At 38.4% G+C, this 27,010-nt stretch overlaps 1 protein-coding gene across 4 annotated transcripts in view; it reads left to right on the top strand.

Annotated features, from left to right (window-relative positions):
- ilvbl (ilvB (bacterial acetolactate synthase)-like) overlaps positions 1 to 27,010 on the top strand; it is a 47,740-nt gene that overhangs the window by 10,159 nt on the left and 10,571 nt on the right. For all 4 annotated transcript variants that reach the window (XM_028810365.2, XM_028810364.2, XM_051932137.1 and 1 more), the window contains 10 exons: positions 701 to 902; positions 7,313 to 7,440; positions 9,699 to 9,837; positions 9,919 to 10,030; positions 11,129 to 11,228; positions 12,217 to 12,314; positions 17,983 to 18,119; positions 20,758 to 20,892; positions 26,021 to 26,135; positions 26,677 to 26,846. In XM_028810365.2, coding sequence (XP_028666198.1) covers positions 701 to 902; positions 7,313 to 7,440; positions 9,699 to 9,837; positions 9,919 to 10,030; positions 11,129 to 11,228; positions 12,217 to 12,314; positions 17,983 to 18,119; positions 20,758 to 20,892; positions 26,021 to 26,135; positions 26,677 to 26,846 — 1,336 coding nt within the window. The remainder of the gene's footprint in view (positions 1 to 700; positions 903 to 7,312; positions 7,441 to 9,698; positions 9,838 to 9,918; positions 10,031 to 11,128; positions 11,229 to 12,216; positions 12,315 to 17,982; positions 18,120 to 20,757; positions 20,893 to 26,020; positions 26,136 to 26,676; positions 26,847 to 27,010) is intronic.

Here is a 27,010-nt window from a genome sequence, read left to right as displayed (position 1 = left end):
TCATTTCATATTGTTTTGCACTGCTCACTTAACAAGAAATGGAAATGGAGTTGCGGATGTATCTTCTATTAAAGTGTGATATAATTATATAATTATTAAAATGCAGCTCACTGGTTAGAGTGTCTACCTTGGCACTTGGGTTGGGTTTAAGACCAGGCCATTCTAGAGTTTGTTAGTACTACCCATGTCCACATTGGTTTTCTATGGATTCTTTTTCATTCCATATATCAAAGATCTGCATGCTAAGTTTAGTTTTAATTTTTTAGTTTAAATTGTACTTATATGGGTATATATGTATGTACAGCCCACAACAAATTGGCTTCCCATCCCTGGATTGTCCCTGTCATATGCCCAGTGCTTCTAAAATAGGCTCAGGGTTCCCTCAACCCATAAATGTAAATTGCACATTTAAAATATAGAAGAATCATAGAGGACTAGGAAGATGGCAATATAACAATTCATGAAATGGAATCTGAAAACCATTTTTACAGAACACATTTTTATAAGTTTAGACAATTCCTCACACATAGGCAGTTTAAACTCAAATGCAGGTTTTGGTAGCGCATCCTTTAAAATACTTTCAAAGTTTTGATGACACGATTTGTATTTTTGTGATGCTAAAGCAGCTAAACTTTCAAGTAATGTTTGTGAAATCGGAGGAATGTAATACATATCCTTCATCTTTTTTTGTTTGCATCAGACAGAGCCAAAGAGTCCCTGCCATGGTGGAGAGAGTGTGGCTGAAGTATTGCGGGCTCATGGTGTCAAGTTCATCTTTACACTGGTAGGTGGTCACATTTCCCCAATCCTTGTGGCCAGTGAGAAATTAGGCATCCGGATTGTAGACACACGTCATGAAGCCACAGCCGTTTTTGCTGCTGATGCTGTTGCTAGACTGTCAGGTAAGTTTTAAAAAAGTTACACAAAAATATTTTCAAGAAATGTTTTGCTTCTCTGCTGATGGTATTATAACATTATTAGTGTTGGTGGCAGTCCCAATACAGCTTTTTATTTATCAAAATCTGTTTGTTTATCAGAAATGAGTTCATTCCTGTCAGTGAAATATTGTGAAGTCTTATTCAGAAGCATTCAATGCTTCCCCCACCTTTGTCAGCAACAAATTCCTCCTACTAATTTTCTAGAGGGAACACTGTATATTGGGATTAATAAAGTATCTATCTATCTATCTATCTATCTATCTATCTATCTATCTATCTATCTATCTATCTATCTATCTATCTATCTATCTATCTATCTATCTATCTATCTATCTATCTATCTATCTATTCAAGCAGGATGGACATATGATGATATCATGAAACTTATTGTGGATGTTAAGTGGCACATACCTGTGTTGTGTTCCACCATAGTGTGAGTTTGCTGATGTAAAGTATTATACTGTTCTTCATTGTCTGAGGTTACTTAGATTAGATTAGATAAATGTTATTAATCCCATGGGGAAATTCAGAAGCTAATCAATCTTCAGTGAGGCGGAGTCACATAGTAAGTTAGTTTGCCTGAAAAGCAACAGTCTGGCCAGTCAATCAGTTTTGCACACTTTGTCAAAGTTCTTATATATATATATATACAGGGGTGGAGAAAAGTAGGTTTATAGTTGTGAGTATGCAAAACACAGTGTTTATTCTTGTATTATTATTTATTAATTAATTATTTTATTATTTGTTTTCTTCTTATTACTGTATCATCTACAGGAAGTGTCTAACTCAACAGAAGCTCTTTGTTTTGATTTTTTCGGGCTGTTTATAAATGCCTGACTCCCTAACATTTAATTTTTCTGGGTGTTAACACTGACTGGTCGACAGCTTTTTGGAGTATTACAGATGGACCTAGTTTCATTAAATTTATTGCGTATTCTGTAAATTGTTTGTCTACTTGGTGGTGGTTTATCAAATTCATCGGTCCATTTTTGTTGAATCTTTTTGGCATTCTGTCTTTCAGTATTTGTTTAAGCATCCACATTCGTTGGTCATTGGTTAAATTACTATTCATCATTACCTAAAAGATAAATCATAAGCAAGTATACAAAATAATAACAATAATAATAAGAAGACAAATAAATAATATAATAATTAGTAAGTAAATAATAAAATAAGAATAAACTTTGTGTTTTACATACTTACAGCTGTAAACCTACTTTTGCCCACCCCATATATTAATTCATAGTTCTGTATTGTGAATTTGAAAATGTATTCTTCATATGGCTTATTTCTATGTCCATACACTTAGAGATGTCACACGATAAGTAAAGAGGGAATACTTGCTATCACCCAATAGCGACCCACCGCCAAACTCGTCATATCTTGCCTTGTGACACACTGCCTAATTGCCCAAGATGAAGACATCATGGGTGTTTCCAGGCCAGTTTGACATAATATCCATAACATTACCTTGATGATTACAAATCACTTCTACTTTTAATGCAGAAAACCTGTATTGCAGGTGTATCTAGGCTCCAAAAGGCAGTGAGCATGAAGGGATATGTGCTACAACCCAATGATTCACCTTAAGTAATATGCAAGTGTTGGATTTGTGTGGTGATGGTCAGAGATATACTGTACCTGTAAATACAGAATTCTATGGATATTCTTTCAAGTAGGTTTTCTTTACTGAAACAGTAATATCTCTCTGCAAACATACCAACCCCCACTTCCCTGTCTTTCACTTTTCTTTCTTTCCACAATGCTCCATAACTACTTGCAATACAGAGGAAGTCTGTGTAACCAATTGCAATACGGAAAAAGTCTTTTTCACAGTCAATTCTTCAAAAAACAGAAAGAACACTAGAAATATTATCAATTTATAAATCTGTAATTATTATTAATCAAAATTATTTAACTGAACTATTGTCTACATAATATAATCTCACAAATATGTTACTGCATTTCATCATGAAACTTATTTCAACCAGTCAAACATAAATCCTAGCATTCTAAATGTTCAGTGAATTGTTTATTTCTTATTCTACTTCTGATTGTTGTGTTTAATGAATTTGGCATTTAACATCTGATAATAGTTTGTATCCAGTGCTATTTATTTTTATCCTGTTCAGTGTTTGCGTATGGGAACGGTGCTATATAAATCCAGTGTAGTATGATTATTATTATTATTAGTTGTCAAGACATAAATTTTATGTGCTCAGTCTGGTGACTATTGTCTTTAGCTAAGATTGTTGCAAAGTGGCAGTCAGTTTAAAAAGCACATGGCAATTAACAACTTGATTGAACTGCATATAAATCATGAAGTATATTTACAGTGCATCCGGAAAGTATTCACAGCGCATCACTTTTTCCACATTTTGTTATGCTACAGCCTTATTTCAAAATGGATTAAATTCATTTTTTTCCTCAGAATTCTACACACAACACCCCATAATGACAACGTAAAAAAAGTTTACTTGAGATTTTTGCAAATTTATTAAAAATAAAAAAATTGAGAAAGCACATGTACATAAGTATTCACAGCCTTTGCCATGAAGCTCAAAATTGAGCTCAGGTGCATCCTGTTTCCCCTGATCATCCTTGAGATGCTTCTGCAGCTTAATTGGAGTCCACCTGTGGTAAATTCAGTTGATTGGACAAGATTTGGAAAGGCACACACCTGTCTATATAAGGTCCCACAGTTGACAATTCATGTCAGAGCACAAACCAAGCATGAAGTCAAAGGAATTGTCTGTAGACCTCCGAGACAGGATTGTCTCGAGGCACAAATCTGGGGAAGGTTACAGAAAAGTTTCTGCTGCTTTGAAGGTCCCAATGAGCACAGTGGCCTCCATCATCCGTAAGTGGAAGAAGTTCAAAACCACCAGGACTCTTCCTAGAGCTGGCCGGCCATCTAAACCGAGCGATCGGAGGAGAAGGGCCTTAGTCAGGGAGGTGACCAAGAACCTGATGGTCACTCTGTCAGAGCTCCAGAGGTCCTCTGTGGAGAGAGGAGAACCTTCCAGAAGGACAACCATCTCTGCAGCAATTCACCAATCAGGCCTGTATGGTAGAGTGGCCAGACGGAAGCCACTCCTTAGTAATAGGCACATGGCAGCCCGCCTGGAGTTTGCCAAAAGGCACCTGAAGGACTCTCAGACCATGAGAAAGAAAATTCTCTGGTCTGATGAGACAAAGATTGAACTCTTTGGTGTGAATGCCAGGTGTCACGTTTAGAGGAAACCAGGCAGCACTCATCACCAGGCCAATACCATTCCTACAGTGAAGCATGGTCGTGGCAGCATCATGCTGTGGGGATGTTTTTCAGCAGCAGGGACTGGGAGACTGGTCAGGATAAAGGAAAAGATGACTGCAGCAATGTACAGAGACATCCTGGATGAAAACCTGCTCCAGAGCGCTCTTGACCTCAGACTGGGGCGACGGTTCATCTTTCAGCAGGACAACGACCCTAAGCACACAGCCAAGATATCAAAAGAGTGGCTTCAGGACATCTCTGTGAATGTCCTTGAGTGGCCCTGCCAGAGCCCAGACTTGAATCCGATTGAACATCTCTGGAGAGATCTTAAAATGGCTGTGCACCGATGCTTCCCATCCAACCTGATGGAGCTTGAGAGGTGGTGCAAAGAGGAATGGGCGAAACTGGCCAAGGATAGGTGTGCCAAGCTTGTGGCATCATATTCAAAAAGACTTGAGGCTGGAATTGCTGCCAAAGGTGCATCGACAAAGTATTGAGCAAAGGCTGTGAATACTTAAGTACATGTGATTTCTCAGTTTTTTTTATTTTTAATAAATTTGCAAAAACCTCAAGTAAACTTTTTTTCATGTTGTCATTATGGGGTGTTGTGTGTAGAATTCTGAGGAAAAAAATGAATTTAATCCATTTTGGAATAAGGCTGTAACATAACAAAATGTGGAAAAAGTGATGCGCTGTGAATACCGGATGTACTGTAAATTGCTTCTTCTAGAAACACTTGTAAATTTATGACTTGTTTTAAGATGGGGTTGTTGATGTAGTTAGCATTATAGTGCTTTCAGAAAACTTACCGTAGTACAGTAACTGATGCAGTCCAGCATTTGCAATGTATGGTGCCTTGTATGTGGAAATAGGACTAAGAGATAGCCAGTCATTTGTCACTATCTATGCTCATTGTGCTTGTGTTCGAGATGTTCAATATGAAATATAGCTGTTTTGATTTTGACAATATAAACAAACCCACTTTGTACAATAATGAATGGCAATATTACTTAAATTTGGGAAATATTATATGAAACCAAGGGCCTGGACACATTCAGGTCATACCTTTTAACCTTACACAGAAGACATTCATTTGCAAGATTCCTTCCTTATAATTTCATCACCAGTGGTAGTTTATAGTATACTAGGGGGCACCTCCCCCTGCTTGCTTCGCTCGCCAACCCCTGTGTTTGGTTTACCGGATATACAATACAATTTATTTTTTGTATAGCCCAAAATCACACAAGAAGTGCTGCAATGGGCTTTAACAGGCCCTGCCTCTTGACAGCCCCCCAGCCTTGACCCTCTAAGAAGACCAGAAAAAACTCCCACAAAAAAACCCTTTCCAGGTAGGTTGGGCGTGCAGTGGGCGTCGAAAAGAAGGGGGTCAATACAGTACAGTACAGTACATAGAACAGAATAAATCCTCAATACAGTATAAAAGTAAAAATTCTAGAAGTACGGAGTAGAATTACACATTACGTGATATCACATAATATGATTTGGATTTGTTTTAAGTCCTGGAGACCTCATTCATCAAGCTGCCTCCCCCATTTTGCCATTCCACATCTGAAATAGCGCTAATCCGATGAAAGGACCCCTCATTCCCAAGTTCCCATTCATCAGGGATGACTTTACCTTAGGCAGGCAATCTACAATTTAAAGAGATTGTTATTTTCTTGTGAATTGTTACATATGCATTATTTTCACTTTTACTTTAAAAACTTTTGTAAAAACAATACTTGTTTCTTTATTTCCTGCCCCGCACGAGGTTACATCTCTTTCTTCCCAGACGTATAATACTGCTCGTGTTGTGAAGGATGTTGCGGCTGAACGTACACTAAGGATATGCCTTTGGATCATTTGCTGTCTTTTTGCTGCTTGCTAGCTGCCTCTTCTGCCTGTCGCATGTCGTTGTTTTAAGAGCTGGGAGCACATGATGCTTGCCTGCCAAAAGCAATCCAACAACTGCTAGCTTAGAGGTCTGTTGACTTGTTTTAAATGATGGCTCACTGCCTGGTCTCGCGTGACATTGTAAAAGCAATACCTGTCTTTTATTACTGGCCCCGGGTGTGGTTGAATTCTTTCTTGCAGGATGTATAACGCTGCTCGCGTTCGGTTGGGGTAGCTGCTGTCACGCTGCCCTTCAATCTTTTTTAAAGCCTGTACAGCCGCTGTCCTTTTTGCTACGGCCCTGGGACAATCTCTTGGCACCAAGTCTCATGTTTACGGTCCCCACGAGACGCACCGTGGCAAGTCTCCTTGGTCTCGCGGGTCTTTAAAATGTCTTTCGAGATTATCACGTATCGTAGCCTTGCATTTGCTTTCCATTCAAGGATTTTCTTTTATATATAGAGAGATATGATATTTTTTATTGTGTATGTATTTAAAGTACTTAATCTGAAAATAAAAGCATAAATCTAATATACTGTAGTTTTTATTATGTGGAGAGTATTATGTGAATGGAACTATAAAAGACACATTATAGTACTGTATTCTCTTTCAAAAGAAATCAAACTGTGCATGAAAAAAAAAAGTTCAGTAAAGCTAACTTGAAAAAAACATTATTTGGGTTAAAGTAGATATTGTAGAGAATCACACACAAAGAAAGAAGATTAATTGCCATGGATTAATTTTGAGGTGAAGCATGATGGCACAGCATGATTGTTTGCACACCTTCATAGCCCTAGAGACTTAGATTCTACTCTCAGCTTAACCACATTCTGGAGTGTCCCAGGACAATATAATGTTGCGCCTGGTACTGATATGAAAAGCACCAGAATACCAATATGGCCTTGTATTGGACTAAGTGTATCCATTAAATTTTGGGTTAAAAAATGAAGATGATAATAGCTAAAATATTGAATTATCTTTGGATTTGAGGATGGATTTGTATCATGAAAGATAATTTTAGTTAATACTGACATATCTTGACAATGAGTCACTTATTTAGCATTATTCCATATGAGTTGTCATATGTTTTTAGTATGTTCAGTGGTTCTCAGCCTTTGGGTTATTTTCTGGCTGAATTATAAGTTCAAGTCCATTCACTACCAAAGAGCAGAAATAGCCATTATAGTCTATTGGATAACATGAATTTCTTATTGTTTATTTTTAGGAACAATTGGGGTTGCTGCAGTAACTGCTGGGCCAGGGTTGACCAACACTGTAACAGCAATAAAAAATGCTCAAATGGCGGAGTCCCCTGTCCTGTTGTTAAGTGGAGCTGCAGCAACCTTGCTTCAGGTAGGAAGTCTACCTCTTCTCAATATGAAGTCACTGAGCGGGACAGTATGTTCTGTATGCTATTTTCATTTTGTAATAATTTATAAATGGTAGCCGTATCTGCCATGCAAAGCACAATTTTGGTATCATATATTCTGTTTAAGTTAGTCAATATCTTTTAATTCCTGCTTTTAATGAGAAGTCAAGCAAAAGGACACCTTTTAATTGGCTGACTAAAAAAAGACAATATGCAAGCTTTTGAGGCCCCCTGCTTTTGAAAACTACCAGGTCATTCAAACCAGTATTTTACTATTTAAAGTTTTAAAATGAAGGCTGGTTTGTGAAGTAGTTTGTTCACTGTCAGCATCATAAATAGCTATTTTAGCCTATGGACCTCTTTTTGAAAAGTGTATCTGTTGATTGGTTGGCATTTATTTCAATTGCTAATCTCCATGTCTTTACATACTTAGAGTTTATAATATGCCTAGTAGTGATGTCTTGTCTAAAATGAAAATCCCTAAATCAACTCCCCAGTCCAGACAGACACATCTGCACAGTTTTTAAAACTGAAGATCTTATAATATTGTAATGTACAGTAATCCCTCCTCCATCGCGGGGGTTGCGTTCCAGAGCCACCCGCGAAATAGGAAAATCCGCGAAGTAGAAACCATATGTTTATATGGTTATTTTTAGAATGTCATGCTTGGGTCACAGATTTGCGCAGAAACACAGGAGGTTGTAGAGAGACAGGAACGTTATTCAAACACTGCAAACAAACATTTGTCTCTTTTTCAAAAGTTTAAACTGTGCTCCATGACAAGACAGAGATGGCAGTTCTGTCTCACAATTAAAAGAATGCAAACATATCTTCCTTTTCAAAGGAGTGCAAAGCAAGCAGTCAAAAAAAAAAATCAATACGGCTTTTTGGCTTTTAAGTATGCGAAGCACCGCCGGTACAAAGCTGTTGAAGGCGGCAGCTCACACCCCCTCTGTCAGGATCAGGAAGAGAGAGAGAGAGTGATAGAGAGAGATAGAGAGAGACCGATAAAAAAAAATCAATACGTGCCCTTTGAGCTTTTAAGTATGCGAAGCTCCGTGCAGCCTGTCCTTCAGGAAGCAGCTGCACACAGCCCCCCTGCTCACACCCCCCTACGTCAGCGCAAGAGAGAGAGAGAGAGAGAGAGAGAGAAAGAGAAAGTAAGCTGGATAGCTTCTCAGCCATCTGCCAATAGCGTCCCTTGTATGAAATCAACTGGGCAAACCAACTGAGGAAGCATGTACCAGAAATTAAAAGACCTATTGTCCGCAGAAACCCGCGAAGCAGCGAAAAATCCGCGATATATATTTAAATATGCTTACATATAAAATCCGCGATGGAGTGAAGCCGCGAAAGGCGAAGCGCGATATAGCGAGGGATCACTGTATTCAATATTATGTGTTAATTTTTTAGAAGAAATCAATTACAAATTGTGAGTAACACATCTGTTGGTGTTAATCTGTTTTTCTGCATGAAAAGGATAGGTCTGACGATCACTTTAAAAAGCAATATTTCTAATGAGAGCATTATGTATTTTAATACTCATAATAATATGTTTTTAGAATAGAGACCTTGTAAATCACAGTTCCCTATAAGTACTGAAAATCATGTGAGTAAGGCTTCAACTCTTGGCCTGTTGAACTAGAAAACAAATTGCAAAACACTCTGCTGAAGATTTTTTGTTAATAAGCATTGATGTACTATATGTGTCCAAGTAGCACATAGGCTTTCAAACTGTCTGGTAGTACACCCTTTTGCTGCTAGTTTTCTTTTCCAGTAATTTATTATTCAGAACCGGTTTACTACAATTAGGTGAACCTACATGATTAGTTACGTGGTTTACATTCACTCTCAGTAAAGCACATTATTTTCTTCCTTCTGCAAAAATCAAAACACTGGTAAAGTTGAATGGGACAGAGAAAAATTTGGCACACATCTGTACTGTATATCTAAAACCTTGTAGACAAAGTATACCTTGCTGCATTAAAGATATTGTAGTCTAACATTGCGTAAATTACTAGTTTTATTTTATAAGCTATGACTTTTCAAGTATACAGTACATATACATATTATATATTGATTCAATACAGCATTCTTCCTTTTGTTGTATGTATGTGCTACATTAAACTAAACTGAAGTGAAGTTTAGAAATTCAGCTTGTATGTATGCAATAGTTTTTGCTTTATTTTTAAATTTTTTTATAATTTTCATTTAGTAGTTTTAGCATTTTCTTTTCCCTTAGGGCCGTGGAGCACTTCAAGATATTGATCAGATGTCTTTGTTTAAAAGTCTATGCAAATTCTGTGCCTCAGTCCGAACAGTCCGAGAAATCATTCCAGTACTTAAAAAAGCTATAGCAGTTGCCCAGTCAGGGACACCAGGTAAACTATTTTATTATTTTAATTTTTTTTTTTAATTTTCTGGCTTTCTAAAAAATGATTACTTCCTGTATCCCTTTAAAGGTCCAGTGTTTGTAGAGCTGCCAATTGACACATTATATCCCTACCACCTCGTGGAAAAAGAAGTTGCACCCAAAACTCCACCCAAAGGGCTTATTGGAAAGGTTATCAATTGGTATGTTGATTATTAACAAAGATTTAAATATTGGTTTCGGAGAATCTATCTGGGGAAGATTCCTCCATTGTTTATGTTAGTTCTAGGATAGGCTTTGAGTTTTATTGATGCTGACTAGGGTAAGTGGGCGAAGAAAATGGCTGAATGGATTATTTTAAATATAATATCAATTAATTATTTTGTATGGTGCATATTATAGTGAACACCAGTAAAAGATGGTTTACACAGCAAAGAAAAAGATTATAGTGGACAAGTAGAAGTAGTAGTAGTAGTATTGGTGGTAATAAACTTACTACATAATACATAATAATAAAATGGAGCATTTTATGAGAGTGGCCATTGTCTTTGCAACTAAGCAGAATACCAAATGTTTAAACGATTTAAATTTGTTGGTAACAGTTCTAGAGTGGCATAGTGGTAGGCATAGTGGTAACCACTGATTCAATGTCTTGTGTTCAAGTCCTGACCCATGGGACTGTGTATGGAGCTTTCATTGTTTTATGTATTTTCTCTTCATACATAGTTTCTTCCCACATCCTTCTAATAAAGTGCAGAGTAGGCTGATAAGGGACTCTAAATTGACCTGGAGTGAATGTTTCCTGTAATGGACTGGTACCACCCCCATCCAAAGTGGATTCCTACTTTGCCCCTTATGCTGTCAAGACTGTTTTCATCCCCCTGTGACATTGTATGGATAATAAATGGGTTCAGAAAATAACACAAACCAACATTGTGAAATCCATTTAACCCAGGGTCTTCAGAGGACAAAAGCTTTAATGGCATCAACACTCACAACATAGAAATCAAGGCAGGTTGGGGCGCTGATAAATTATAAGAACCACTTAGACCCAAGCTCACATTTTCACTTTCTAATACGGAATTACCGATTTGCACACCTTTGAGGTGTGGGATGAAAGCTGGAATATCTAGAGAAATGACCTTGGGGAAAATGTAGATTCTACATAGGCAATGACCGAGTGTGGAATTCAAAACCAGAATGTTTTATTCTTTAAGTAACAGTGCTAATTACTATGGCACTGTGTTGTCCATTCAGAAAGTAAATGAATGAATAAAATCTTTCCGTTTTCATTCTTAAAGGTACCTCCAGAATCATTTAAGCAACCTGTTTGCTGGAGCCTGGGAACCAAGAGATATTTCACCACTTCCTGTTCATATTCCTCAAGCTACAAAACAACAGGCAAGATTACAGTATTTGATAAGTGACTCTCAAGATGGTGTATTTCAAATGAACTGCATTAAATGGGTCTGCATTCCCATCAAATGTGATTCTATTTAGCCCCTGACAATTTATTCATTTCTGCTGACATAAAGCTGGTGGCTAACTGCATGTTGTACTGCTTGCCTTCCAAACAATTATGGCCGTGCCAGCTTCTATTTTTAGTGTCTGTGGTCCACCAGGCTGGCACCGCCAGCCAAACCTGACACAGACACGTGTGGGACATAAGTTCAATGCACACTCTTGATTTTATTTTCTTTTTCCCTTGTGGGAAACGCCTTCCCTGTTCCCCACAAGTATAACACATTCGTGGCACAAGCACAGTGCAAACAGTGAATCCCTTCCTTTACTTCTCCTCCATCACTCCTCGGGTCAAGCTTCGTCGCTCCTCCTCCCGACTCTGGCTCCCCGAGTAGTGGCTGCTGGCTCCTTTTATAATGCATTCCAGTGTGGTGGAAGAACTGCCCATAAGGACTCAGCAGTTCCTGCTGCAGCACCCCCTGGCGGCGCCTGCTGATCCCAGCAGGGCTGCCCCACACTCCAACTCCCATGCAGCCCTGCGGGAGTCTGAGGCACTGCTGCAACCCGGGGGGGTTGCCATCTAGCGTTCCAGGGGAAGTAATGCCCTGGCCACACTTGCTCCCCTGGTATCTCCCAGCGTGGAGGCGTCCCAGACGGACAAGAGCCTCGGACGCATACTATAGTGTCATAATGTACATAAAATGTATTTGTCTTTCTTCCACATTCCAAGTCATTAATAAGAGTCATAGGGTACTGTCCTGAACTGCTGAAAAAACTGAAACCGTCTGCTAACTGTCTGATTATGTTAGTTGTTTGATATTGCCAAATGTTTTGTTGGATTAGCTTTCAAGCTGTTTTTTTTTAATGTTTTTATTTGAAGAGTTCAGTCTTGCTCTAATTTACCTTTGACTTGTCTGTCTGTCTTTAGGTACAGGAGTGTGTGGAGATAGTTAGCAGAGCAAAGAAGCCCCTCATACTCCTTGGTAGCCAAGTGACCCTGCCTCCAGTACCTGCTGACAAAACTAGGTATGTGGTGGGTTTCCTTGTGTTATAGTGAAGGACAAAAGATTCAGCTTACACCCCAGAAGGAATTCCAAGGCTTTAGTTTGTATGATTGATAATCTGGAGATGGAATAGGATCACCCTGTCATAATTCTTTTTTTTTTGGTTTACTTTATTAGTTTTATAACAATACATTACAATATGTATTTAAAAAAAATGGACATGACCGAAGTAACTAATTCAAATTCACCTTTACACTATCCCAGTCCATACGGGGAGCTATGAAAATTCGATGATCCACTATACTGTATAGTTGTTACTCAAAGATACTGAAAGTCAGTAGAGTAGACGTTCTCCAGTTCAGGCCTGGGGTATCATTGTTTCACTAATCAATTAACCACTTTTACATGCAGTTGACCTAGGTGTTTCATTTGCTGGCCTTTTTTTCTTTCTCTTATGTTAAACTGGACTAGTATGATCTCATTATTTAAAAGAAATTGGGAAATGTGTATTTTTTTCCCACAGCTTTAAATGTATAACATTCTTTTACTATTTTATTTTCAAGTCATCTTCTTCTGTGACATTTGCTCTCCTAATTGTATCCAAACACTGCAAATGAGACCGAATGCTAAAGGGAGGCAACTAGTTCAGTGTTCTGTTCATTTTTTGTGCTAATTAGTAACAAAAGCCTCAAATCAGTGCTTCTCAAGTTCAGTCCTGTGGAACAATGTAACTGGAAGCGTTCATTCTAGTCAACCTCACCTTTTAACTGAACTCTTAATTAAGCATATTGCTATTTTCCAGTTTATACCTTTTCAGTCATTTCCAGAAATTATAAAAGTAGTTTTTCTAAACATTTATTGGAATATAGCTTGTGTGTGTGTGTGCGCGTGTGTTACACTGGATTGTTTTGCTTTTGCTTGCTTTGGGAGGTTTTGCTCTTTATTAATATTCTGGTTACTGAAGCTTTTTCTTGGCAATTAGCACATAAGGGAATACGACAATGATGTATCTGCTCCCCTTAACATTCAGTGTCATTTTCACCTGTGCCTGCACTGCTTATCACTAACTGCCAGTATCTGGATAAAATTAAGGGATCTTACTTTTTTATGAATACAAAATAAGTGAAGAATAAATGCAAGCTAATCAAACAATTAATTCAATTAGAAGTAAGACAGACATGTTAGTTTTTGAAACTGGTTAGAATAAAAGTCTGGTACACCAGGACTCAACTTTAGAACCTCTGATTTAAAGGGTTAAAAGAGGCCCAATATGGTTACATAAACGTAACATTTAAGAATTCTTTTGAAATTCTAAAGAAGCTTTGGACAGTTACTCAAGATGAACATTTATTTTTCACTGATTTAATAAGACATCCTTTTCCACAGTGTTAAAATGGGTGCATTTAGGTTTTTCCAGTTGATTGGGATAGTGTGACAAGAGAAAAATATAGTTTGTATATCACAACAAATTCCTTAGTAATACTTCAAGTGCTGCAGGAAGTGGATTAGGAGTAACAGTGGTTCCAGTACAGGATGAGAATCCCTAATCCAAAATGCCTGGGACCAAATTATTTCGAATTTTACAATATTTGCATATACATAATAAGATATCTTGGGGATGGGTCCCAAATCTAAACACACAATTATTTAAAGACAAATAAATTATGAACATGCAAAAAGGTTTAGGAGATGTTCAGATTTATTCTTCAACTACTGTAAATCCAAGAAGTAACCACAGGACTATATGCATCTTAATTCTGTTCAATAGGTTACAAAAAATAGATTTAAATACAGTAGATCTTTTATAGTAGAAAATCGATCATCTAAACTTGAGGCAGTTCAAAACGCTGTAGCAAGAATGGTGAAAACACCTGCTGGCAAATTGTGTGTCCCTCCAGAATTTATAAGACAAATGCTTGAATTTTCTCCAGTGTACCTTTTGGTGAGAGAATATGTACAGTATGAGGATGTGCATAATTATATTGCTGTGTGTGAAATCTGTTGTCGAGCTAAAGCTTTACTAGGTGTGCTTATTGGGATACCACTCTCAGTACAACGTCAATGAAAGCATGTCTCCATATTTTATTACAGATCTACCAACTTCTAAAAAGTATACTGCTATTTTGGTAGAAATAGTAGTAGATTGTTTTTTTTTTTCTAAATATGCTCACTTTATTCTTGTATTAGGTTGCCTTTGGCAAAAGTTTTAGCAATGTTTTTTTGGAGAGGATTGTAAGTTTCCCTGGTTTTCCTACTTCTATTGCGTCGGATCATGGATTGCAATTAATCTCCTGGTTCTGGAAACTTTTCTGTGAAAGGCTCGGCTGTTCTGTAAATCTTACTTCTGAAGCGAACGATCAGACCAAGAGAGTTAGCTGGGATCTGGAAAAGTTCTTGCTATCAAGATAATTGTACAGGTTTTGTGTTTCTAGCAGAATTCTTTAGGAATGTACTTACTCATTCTACATTAAAATAGCCCCTTTCAAATGTTTCAAATTTGTCCTGATTTGTTTGTTCTGCCTTCTACATCTTCCTCTGCTTAGGTCAACTAGTTATTTGAATTAGCTTCATATAAAGTGGAAGATGGCATGGCTAAACCTTAAAAAGTTAGAACTTAGAGATGCACAAAATTTCTGATGACATCTTCCTCAGTACCACATGTACATTTTGACCAATACCGCCAAATGATATCGTAGCCTTGCCAACATTACAAGTTCATTGAATAATTTTAATACAATTTTTCATTGTTTAGGGAGGCAGATATTATTGCAAACATACATTTTTACGTTTATAAGCCACAGCAGAAAAACACACATGCACATTACAACAGAGTTGATATCTATTCTACATGCAAAAATTAGGTAAAGCAAAGAGGCTGGAAGATTACATCTTTCAACACCACAAATTTAATTATCCCTCTAAAGAACCAACATAATAAATTTTACATGGAGTTTTTCGCTGCTAATGCTATCAGAGTGAAAGTTAAATCAGACGCTAGCAGGTTCACTAGCAGTAGTCTCATACAGCAGTCCCTTCAAAACATGAATACATTTCCTTAAGACAGTGCCAGATCCATTGGCATAACTACAAAAATTATGGAGATAATCGCACTCAATGACCAACCTTTTTCCCTGGATGAAGACTAGGGATTGTGTCTGCTACAGTATCATTTAGAATATCGGTACATTTATCCAAGTTGGTTATCCTTTGCTGGTGTTTTGCTGCCTGCATTATATATCATGTGATTGCTACACATATCCTTGAGCTTTTAAGAAAAAATGTCACTGGCATTATTTTCAGTACAGATTTGTAGAGCTCAGAGGTCAGTCCCATGAGCATGTTGAGTCTGCCAGCACACTGGGTTGACTGAACATTTGAGGGGAAAACAGTTCTGTTGCATGCTAATTAGTTACCCGGTTCTCACCCTGCAACTTTCATCATACAATCTTTTGATTCCATATTAGAGAAGTGGAACATTTAAAAAAAATAATGTGCATTTTTTGCTTTGTGACAACGTTCGCAACATGATGAAAGCTATGGAAGAAAGTGGCATTAAAAGTTTAGGCTGCATGGCCCACACTTTGCAGCATGCTGTGAATGGAGGCTTATTGAATCATAGAAGCATCCCTGTCTGCACTGCCATTGAGAGACGAAGAGTCACTCATTTTAGGTACTCACAACTTGCCAATTTGCGGCTGAGAGAAATACAAACAGAGTTAGACTCCTTGAAAAGAGTGTTACAGCATGATGCCCTGACACCATGAACAGTACTTATTATATGTTGAAGTGTGGTTGATCAATTATTCAGGCAACTTACTAAAGACATAAATATGCATTTATAGAAAATTGCACATGTTTTTCCTTCAGTTGAAGTGCTTAAATATCTGCTTAGCAAGTGTGGCAAGACAGATTGTGGAGACTGTCACAAAACGCATCTCAGAGCGTACTATATATCTACTGTCCTTGATCCAAGTTACAATGATTGTTTTTGACCATGATACTAAAAGATATGTGCAGGAAGCATTGGAGAAGCATCAGGTCAAGATGCCAGCTGGTGACAAAGATGCAAAGTGCAATAGTGAAAGACAAGAGATAAAGATTTGCACTTGAAGAGATGTGCTTACTGCTTCATTGTTGGAGATATATGAAGAATTTCTTGAGGAAAATTATTCATATGTGACAGTAAAACAGTTAAGCAGTTACCTCTCTCAGTCTGTGGGTTTTCCATAGAATCCCTTGAAAGAACCCTAACACGAATTCACTGGGATTGTCAGACGTCACTGACTTTGGAACCCCTAAATTTGTTTGCCATTTGTTTAAGTTGTTTAATACAGCTTATTACATATTGGCATGCATTTTTACATTCTTGAGCAGAAAACCTATCTCCTTCATTTTAGACTCAATCATGGTCATTCTGCACCTGTTATATATATTTAGGCTTTTTATTTTCTTCACATTCTCTCCCAGGACCTAATCTGTTTCGTCGGGTTCTGCATCTACTTGTGACAGGCTGTAGCACATCACTCTTTTTGGTTTTGATTGGTCCTTTGATTGATAAGGCAGGGATATTTTGGAGACATAGCATGCACTCTACCATAGGAATCCTTGCTAAAGATATGAAGAGAATGTCCCAAAGAATGAGAAGAAAATGAGGTTAAAATAGGATCCTTTGGGGAGTAGGTGTGGCAGGCATCGATGCCTGTCAAATGGATATTACCATTTCAGTGTATATTGTGAAAGACAACTTAAGGAGAAGTCTGCCATAATTAAGACATTTAACAGAACTTCTACTGCTGCAATTCAAGAAGAGGTGATTTCTTAGGGTGGCATTGTTTCTGCTGAGAAGCTAGCGTTTGTAGTAAAATTTGACAACACAAATTAATGTGTTTACAAATTATTGTATAGACTTATTCTGAAATTATCATCTGTATTTTCCACACAGTTATGTATGATGAATCAGATTGTGTAGTAGTGCAGAAGCTGTCACTCTTATTTTGCTTGTGTCCACTGTCCGTGCCAAACAGACACAGTGGAAATAAACAAGTACATTTGATAGTACTGCATTCTTGCACTATTTCTTATATAAAGGCAACTACTACTACTACTACTACTACTACTACTACTACTACTAATAATAATAATAATAATAATAACAATAACAATAATAATAATAATAACAATGGAACAACCCTGAAACTATGCTGTTGGTGTTGTTCTGGTAAATGGCGTTACCCCAAAATGGTAGTTTACCATTGTTTCAGTTAATTTATAAATATTAACAAGTATTTCTGTTTTTTTTATGTGTACATTGTTAGCTTTTTTCACAGTACAAAATATTTTAAAATATATTACTTCTCTTTTCCAAAAATTAAAGAAGGAAGCTAGGAAAGGCATTAGTAGATTTGCTTATGAGTATAGTGAACTTCTTAAAATGGCATGGTAATGCAGATTTAATTTTGGGTTATTTTATTTATAATGCTTTTTTATAGTGCCAGTATTGGCATGCCTGACCTCATTACTTTTCACAAATACTCAGAGTAATTGTATTAGGATAAAACTGTACGGTTTTCCAATGCTTTTGAGCATCAACTACTGCCTTACCAACGTCTGTTTTATGTATCATGGAGTGTATTCAGCTTTAAAAGCTTATAACATTAAGCTTGACTGATACTTTTGTGTTTTATTTTCAGAGAGGTGCTTGAGACTCTAGGGATTCCTTGTTTTTTGGGGGGCATGGCACGTGGAATGCTGGGAAGAGAAAGCCCCATTCACATTAGGCAAAACCGCAAAGAAGCCTTAAAAGAAGCAGATGTAGTTATCTTGGCAGGTGAGTCATTTAATCTAAGAAAGGTTTGATTTCTGTAAACCAAATGTAACACAGATTCTTGACCTTTGGCCTGGCTCTTGTCATGCTTTCTTAGTTGAGTAATGAGATTCCAGGGTGTGTGTTTACAAAAGACACAAACACTTAATTTTTGTTTTATTCAAGAGATCAAGAGGATCACATGTCTGGAAGCATTGTGGTTCCTATCTTCCACGTGCTTTACTAAAAGCTAAATAGCTCTGTCTTCTCTTAATCCACCACTCTACCTCAAATTCACATGTTATTGTTACTGTATAAAAAATATATTTTTAATTGATTTTTCACAATTGCTCAATGTATTAATAACTTTAATGTCAAAATGAAGATGAAAACTGTACAGATACTTCTAATTATAAAAAAAAAAACTGATTTCATAAATACACGCCTATTTTTATTTAGCATAGTGATTGAATTGCAGGTGCTAGGGACCAAATCCAGGGAGAAGTAATGCCTATGTGTAATTGAAAGTTCTAGCATGACTGTGAAGGTTTTACTCGTTTTTTTCATCCTTTTCTCTTGCATCCCTAAGATTTGCATGTTAGATTAATTGCCAGCTTTTTTATTGATTTTTATTGATTCAACATACATTTGAGTGTAGGTATTTGTGTGAGCGTGCCCTGCAATAGACTATTCAGGATTGGTCTGTACCTTGTTGTAAAGCTGCTGGAATGGCTCCCCGTGTCCCTGAACTAGATGTATGGAAGAATGGATAGTTTTACAATCTATGCTATAATATACTGTACATAAACACTAATTGCTTCAACATACATTTTTTAGATATTTGTGCATATTAATATATATTGCTATTGTTTATTTCCAGTGTTTATTTAGTGGTCTCTGTCGGTTGAAATATGTCATTTTATCATGTACAGTTTATTGCTTCTGAGTTCCTGATGTTTTTGCACTAGTAGTGGAACCATCAGCAAGTTTATTTTTACTGTACTATATAATATGTTTAATTGAATTAACGGCATTTGTTTCTTTAAACTTGCCAGGAAGATTTTTCATTTTCTTAACTTAATAACAATGAAATACTGTCCCAAGTAGGTAATCAGGGATGCTAAAAGTTGAGTAAAAGGTCTATGACCTCTAGCATCATTATTCTTTTCTTTTGTTTAAAGTAAAATAAGTTGGTGACCAGAAAAGGTTGGTTTTGTTTAAGCAGTTTATTTGAATATGCTACATAGTCAGATTGCAAAGAAACTTTTAAGACAATCTATCTGAGGGAAACCATAAAGCAAAACAGTGAAATCTGAAGATTTGCTTCTTGTTGTTGTCCTAAATATTATATAAAGGTCAGTTTAAAGCAGATGAGTGTCATGTGCTCCCTGTTCCATTGCTGTCTCACTGCCAGCTAAGAACAAGGCAAGTGGTCACATCTGATGTTAACTTGGTTTATTAATTTGTTGGACTGGAAAGAGAAATTCAATGTAATCAACATAGACTTCAGGGTTAACGTGCAATGCAATGCATATGTCTCTGTTATATGCCATTTGGTATGGCATATGTAAAAGCAGTGTTAATTTTTGTGATGCGCCATCTTTTGGAATGACAAATGAAATGCCTTTTATTACTAAAAATGTTTCTGATGCACTATTTTTGAAAAGACAGAGACATGGCAAAATTACGGACACAAAGACACATCTTTTTATTAAGGTGGAGAAGCATAACATTTTATGTTATTTTGAGGATCTGAAGCATATTAATGACAGCAAAAATGATCCTGCAGTCTGCAACTACATTGCTACTTGGAGAATATTAGACATCCAGCAGCACAATGCCTCTAAAATGTAAAAGTCATGCATATAATTGCCTAAAAACAAAATGTCATTGTTCCAGAGTAGACAAAACAATGCAGATCCTTCATTAGAACTGACAGTAAGGGAATTTCTGTGTAGCAGTGTTTGCCATTCAACTTTAGAGAGCTGGAGTTAAATAATGGAGGGAGAAAATTCCAGTTTCTAACTTTATAAATCTTACTGGTGTCTCATGACTGTAACTTCAGCCAGATGTCCATCCATCCATCCATTTTCCAACCCGCTGAATCCGAACACAGGGTCACGGGGGTCAGCTGGAGCCAATCCCAGCCAACACAGGGCACAAGGCAGGGAATCAATCCTGGGCAGGGTGCCAACCCACCACAGGACACACACAAACACACCCACACACCAAGCACACACTAGGGCCAATTTAGAATCGCCAATCCACCTAACCAGCATGTCTTTGGACTGTGGGAGGAAACCGGAGCGCCCGGAGGAAACCCACGCAGACACGGGGAGAACATGCAAACTCCACACAGGGAGGACCCGGGAAGCGAACCCAGGTCCCCAGGTCTCCCAACTGCGAGGCAGCAGCGCTACCCACTGCGCCACCGTGCCGCCCACAGCCAGATGTCCATTTCACATAATATTTATAGCACCATGAAATATGTCTAGAAGCATCTGTAGAATTGTATTTTCATTTTGACATTTTTTTTGTAAAGCAAAAACAAATTGATATGTCCAAGAATAAATTAATACTTATTGTAGCCTCTGTACTTTTGATGGTAATAAAGATTACTGTTAAACTGATATTGCTATTTTTATCATTACTTGTCTTACAGGAACTGTATGCGATTTCCGATTGGGTTATGGTCGCGTCTTAAGTCGCCACAGTAAAATAATTGCTGTAAATCGAGATCGCTCTCAACTCCTGAAGAATTCAGACATGTTCTGGAAACCTTGTGTAGCAGTTCAAGGTGTGTTGACATAATTAAATATATATATGTGTGTGTATATACTGTATATGTGTGTGTGTATATATATATGTGTGTGTGTGTATATATATATATATATATATATATATATATATATATATACAGTAATCCCTCCTCCATCGCAGGGGTTGCGTTCCAGAGCCACCCGCGAAATAAGAAAATCCGCGAAGTAGAAACCATATGTTTATATGGTTATTTTTATATTGTCATGCTTGGGTCACAGATTTGCGCAGAAACACAGGAGGTTGTAGAGAGACAGGAACGTTATTCAAACACTGCAAACAAACATTTGTCTCTTTTTCAAAAGTTTAAACTGTGCTCCATGACAAGACAGAGATGACAGTTCCGTCTCACAATTAAAAGAATGCAAACATATCTTCCTCTTCAAAGGAGTACGTGTCAGGAGCACAGAATGTCACATAGATAGAGAAAACAATCTCTAGCAAACAAATCAATAGGGCTGTTTGGCTTAAGTATGCGAAGCACCGCGGCACAAAGCTGTTGAAGGCGGCAGCTCACACCCCCTCCGTCAGGAGCAGACAAAGAGAGAGAGAGAGATAGAGAGAGACAGAGTTTGTTTTTCAAGCACAAATCAGTACGTGCCCTTCGAGCTTTTAAGTATGCGAAGCACCAGCTGCACAAAAGATAGCAACGTGAAGATAATCTTTCAGCATTTTTAGACGAGCGTCCGTATCGTCTAGGTGTGCGAACAGCCCCCCTGCTCAATCCCCCTACGTCAGGATCAGAGAAAGTCAACGCAAGAGAAAGAGAGAAAAGTAAGCTGGGTAGCTTCTCAGCCATCTGCCAATAGCGTCCCTTGTATGAAATCAACTGGGCAAACCAACTGAAGAAGCATGTACTAGAAATTAAAAGACCCATTGTCCGCAGAAACCCGCGAAGCAGCGAAAAATCCGCGATATATATTTAAATATGCTTACATATAAAATCCACGATGGAGTGAAGCCGCGAAAGGCGAAGCGCGATATAGCGAGGGATTACTGTATATATATATATATATATATATATAAACAGTAGGGGGCGCTATTGCTCCCTTGAACCCTCAGGTACCACGCCAAACACCAGGTAAAAGTCCAAAACTTGTTCTTTTTATTATAATATTGTGCACCAAGCACCCTCCACTCCACACTACTCATACAATACTCAATACTATTAATACAGAATCCTCCTCTCCCAGACACTTAGCCACCCTTCCTCCCAGCTCAGCTCAGCGTCTGGGCTTTCCCAAAGTCCTTTTATATCCCCTGACCTGGAAGCGGTTCCAACCCTACAGTCCATGATTCGTTATCCCTTCCGGGTCAGGTTAAAAGTCCTCTTCTTCATCCCGGAAGCATGTCGTTCCTTCCGGTCATGTGATCAGGACGCACTTACAGGTTATAGGGCACATAGCACTCTGCGTGCTCCCTACAGCGGCTCCTGGTGGTCCCTATGGTATCCAGCAGGGCTGTTAATAAAAACTACAAGATCCATAAGGCCCTGCTGGAATTCGGGGAACTTCCATGCTGCTGGGAGAGCTCCATCTGGCGGCCTGGAGGTGTGGGCCGGAATATTTGGCCGGCCATCCCTCACAATATATATATATATATATCTATATCTATATCTATATATATATATATATATATCTATATCTATATACAGTATATATATAGTACTGTGCAAAAGTTGTAGGCAGGTGTGAAAAAATGCTGTAAACAAAGAATGCTTTCAAAAATGGAAGTGTTAATCATTTATTTTCATCAATCAACAAAATGCAGTGAATGAACAAAAGTGTGACCACCCTTTGCCTTCAAAACAGCATCAATTCTTCTAGGTATACTTGCACACAGTTTTTGAAGGAACTCGGCTGGTAGGTTGTTCCAAACATCTTGTAGAACTAACCACAGATCTTCTGTGGATGTAGGCTTCCTCACATCCTTCTTCTGTCTCTTCATGTAATCCCAGACACACTCGATGATGTTGAGATCAGGGCTCTGTGGGGGCCATACCATCACTTCCAGGACTACTTGTTCTTCTTTACGCTGAAGATAATTCTTAATGACTTTGGCTGTATATTTGGGGTCGTTGTCCTGCTGCAGAATAAATTTGGGGCCAATCATACGCCTCCCTGATGGTATTGCATGATGGATAAGTATCTGCCTGTACAGTGCATCCAGAAAGTATTCACAGCGCATCACTTTTTCCACATTTTGTTATGTTACAGCCTTATTCCAAAATGGATGAAATTCATTTTTTTCCTCAGAATTCTACACACAACACCCCATAATGACAACGTGAAAAAAGTTTACTTGAGATTTTTGTAAATTTATTAAAAATAAAAAAATTGAGAAAGCACATGTACATAAGTATTCACAGCCTTTGCCATGAAGCTCAAAATTGAGCTCAGGTGCATCCTGTTTCCCATGATTATCCTTGAGATGTTTCTGCAGCTTAATTGGAGTCCACCTGTGGTAAATTCAGTTGATTGGACATGATTTGGAAAGGCACACACCTGTCTATATATGGTCCCACAGTTGACAGTTCATGTCAGACCACAAACCAAGCATGAAGTCAAAGGAATTGTCTGTAGACCTCCGAGACAGTATTGTCTCGAGGCACAAATCTGGGGAAGGTTACAGAAAAAATTCTGCTGCTTTGAAGGTCCCAATGAGCACAGTGGCCTCCATCACCCGTAAGTGGAAGAAGTTCAAAACCACCAGGACACTTCCTAAAGCTGGCCTGCCATCTAAACTGAGCGACTGGGGGAGAAGAGCCTTAGTCAGGGAGGTGACCAAGAACCCGATGGTCACTCTGTCAGAGCTCCAGAGGTCCTCTGTGGAGAGAGGAGAACCTTCCAGAAGGACAACCATCTCTGCAGCAATCCACCAATCAGGCCTGTATGGTAGAGTGGCCAGACGGAAGCCACTCCTTAGTAAAAGGCACATGGCAGCCCACCTGGAGTTTGCCAAAAGGCACCTGAAGGACTCTCAGACCATGAGAAAGAAAATTCTCTGGTCTGATGAGACAAAAATTGAACTCTTTGGTGTGAATGCCAGGCGTCTCGTTTGGAGGAAACCAGGCACCGCTCATCACCAGGCCAGTACCATCCCTACTGTGAAGCATGGTGGTCGCAGCATCATGCTGTGGGAATGTTTTTCAGCGGCAGGAACTGGGAGACTAGTCAGGATAAAGGGAAAGATGACTGCAGCAATGTACAGAGACATCCTGGATGAAAACCTGCTCCAGAGCGCTCTTGACCTCAGACTGGGGTGACGGTTCATCTTTCAGCAGGACAACGACCCTAAGCACACAGCCAAGATATCAAAGGAGTGGCTTCAGGACAACTCTGTGAATGTCCTTGAGTGGCCCAGCCAGAGCCCAGACTTGAATCCGATTGAACATCTCTGGAGAGATCTTAAAATGGCTGTGCACCGACGCTTCCCATCCAACCTGATGGAGCTTGAGAGGTGCTGCAAAGAGGAATGGGCAAAACTGGCCAAGTTCAGGTGTGCCAAGCTTGTGGCATCATATTCAAAAAGACTTGAGGCTATAATTGCAGCCAAAGGTGCATCGACAAAGTATTGAGCAAAGGCTGTGAATACTTATGTACATGTGATTTCTCAGTTTTTTTATTTTTAATAAATTTGCAAAAACCTCAAGTAAACTTTTTTCACATTGTCATTATGGGGTGTTGTGTGTAGAATTCTGAGGGAAAAAAAAATGAATTTAATCCATTTTGGAATAAGGCTGTAACATAACAAAATGTGGAAAAAGTGATGCACTGTAAATACTTTCCGGATGCACTGTATTTCTCAGCATTGAGAACACCATTAATCCTGACCAAATCTCCAACTCCATTTGCAGAAATGCAGCCCCAAACGTTCAAGGAACCTCCACCATGCTTCACTGTTGCCTGCAGACACTCATTATTGTACCTCTCTCCAGCCCTTCGACGAACAAACTGCCTTCTGCTACAGCCAAATATTTCAAATTTTGACTCATCAGTCCAGAGCACCTGCTGCCATTTTTCTGCACCCCAGTTCCTATGTTTTCATGCATACTTGAGTCGCTTGGCCTTGTTTCCACATTGGAGGTGTGGCTTTTTGGCTGCAACTCTTCCATGAAGACCACTTCTGGTCAGACTTCTGCGGACAATAGATGGGTGTACCTGGGTCCCACTGGTTTCTGCCAGTTCTGAGCTGATGGCACTGTTGGACATCTTCTGATTTCGAAGGGTAATAAGCTTGATGTGTCTTTCATCTGCTGCACTAAGTTACCTTGGCCAACCACTGCATCTACGATCCTCAACGATGCCCGTTTCTTTGTGCTTCTTCAAAAGAGCTTGAACAGCACATCTTGAAGCCCCAGTCTGCTTTGAAATCTTTGTCTGGGAGAGACATTGCTGATGCAGTATAACTACCTTGTGTCTTGTTGCTGTGCTCAATCTTGCCATGACATGAAACTGTCTTCCACAACCTCACCTTGGTAGCAGAGTTTGGCTGTTCCTCACCCAGTTTTAAGCCTCCTACACAGTTGTTTCTGTTTCAGTTACCGTAATGACTGTGTTTCAACCTACGTGTGACATTGATGATCATTAGCACCTGTTTGGAATAATTGGTTGATCATACATCTGACTATAATCCTACAAAATCCCTGACTTTGTGCAAGTGTACCTATAAGAATTGATGCTGGTTTGAAGGCAAAAGGTAGTAACACCAAATATTGATTTGATTTAGATTTTTCTTTTTTTCCGCTCACTTTGCATTTTGTAAATTGATAACAATAAACAATCACTATTTATATTTCTGAAAGCATTCTTTGTTTACAGCATTTTTTCACACCTGCCTAAGACTTTTGCACAGTACTGTATATATAAAATATATATGTATGTGTATGTATGTGTGTTTATTATATATATATATATGTATGTATGTGTGTGTGTGTGTGTGTGTGTGTGTGTGTGTGTGTGTGTGTGTGTGTGTGTGTGTGTGTGTTAACGATTTTTTTTTTTGCTTCTTTTCACTTGCTGGTTATTAGAAATTTTTCCCTTTATGGAGCTGGCAGATGTAGAAAGACATGCATACGAACAGATATACTGAATCCATGTTTCTTCCAGGGGATGCTGCCTCCTTTCTTTTGCAACTTTCTGAGGGTTTAAAAGGTTATCTGTGTCCCCTGGACTGGCCACAAAACCTTAAGGAACAAGATATACTTAAAGAGAAGGCTAACAGGTAAATGAGGACACATTTTGACAGCTGACTTTGTAAATGCAGATGCTTAGCAAAATGTCTTTAACCCAGGAAATCTAGACTCTTGGTGAACAATCATTTCAATAAATGCAAATAACAATAACTATTAATAGTTGTACATTTTATTCTTTTGTTTTGGAGGTAGGGCCAACTTAGTGCTCTGGGAGACTAGGTTTGAGTCCTGGCCCTGTCATCATAATTTGTGTGGGCAGTTTGTATGTGTGTTCTTGCTGCATCTTTGTTGACTTTTCTTTGGTATTCCGCCCACATCTCAAAGACATGCATATTAGTCTTTAGACTGGAGTGAATAAGTGTTTAGTGCCTTGCGATGGATTTTTAGGTCATCTGAGTTTGGTCCTTGTTTTGTGCTTGGAGCTACCAGGAGAGACTCTGAGTTTGAATGTATACACAGTGTGTTTTTTTTTATATAAATATATTTGTGAATAGTGTTATGGTCTCTGGCGCCCCAGGATTGACTATGAGATCTTCACAGCTCTATTTATCTGCACTACCTCTTCTACAGAGAGAGAGCAGTTGAGAAGACAGAGCGACATCTCAATCCATTAAAGGTACTGCATCTTGCTGATGAGCTTATTGCAGAGGACAGCATCATTGTGGCAGATGGCGGTGATTTTGTGGGGAGCGCTGCTTACATCATGAAGCCTCGTGGACCTTTGCGTTGGTTAGACCCAGGTACTCCTGTTATACTGTTATATTTCACTACCTCATCTGCTCAAATTACTGAGTGCTGCATGATTTGGTGACAGAGAAGCAACAAAACATATTTCTATAGCACATTTTCACACAAGATAGGTAGCTCAAAGTGCTTTACAAGAAGTTAAGAAAATTTACAGAGG

Source organism: Erpetoichthys calabaricus, chromosome 9 (genome assembly GCF_900747795.2).
Source record: "Erpetoichthys calabaricus chromosome 9, fErpCal1.3, whole genome shotgun sequence".
NCBI lineage: Eukaryota > Metazoa > Chordata > Cladistia > Polypteriformes > Polypteridae > Erpetoichthys > Erpetoichthys calabaricus.
This window is presented reverse-complemented; position numbering and strand designations above follow the sequence as displayed.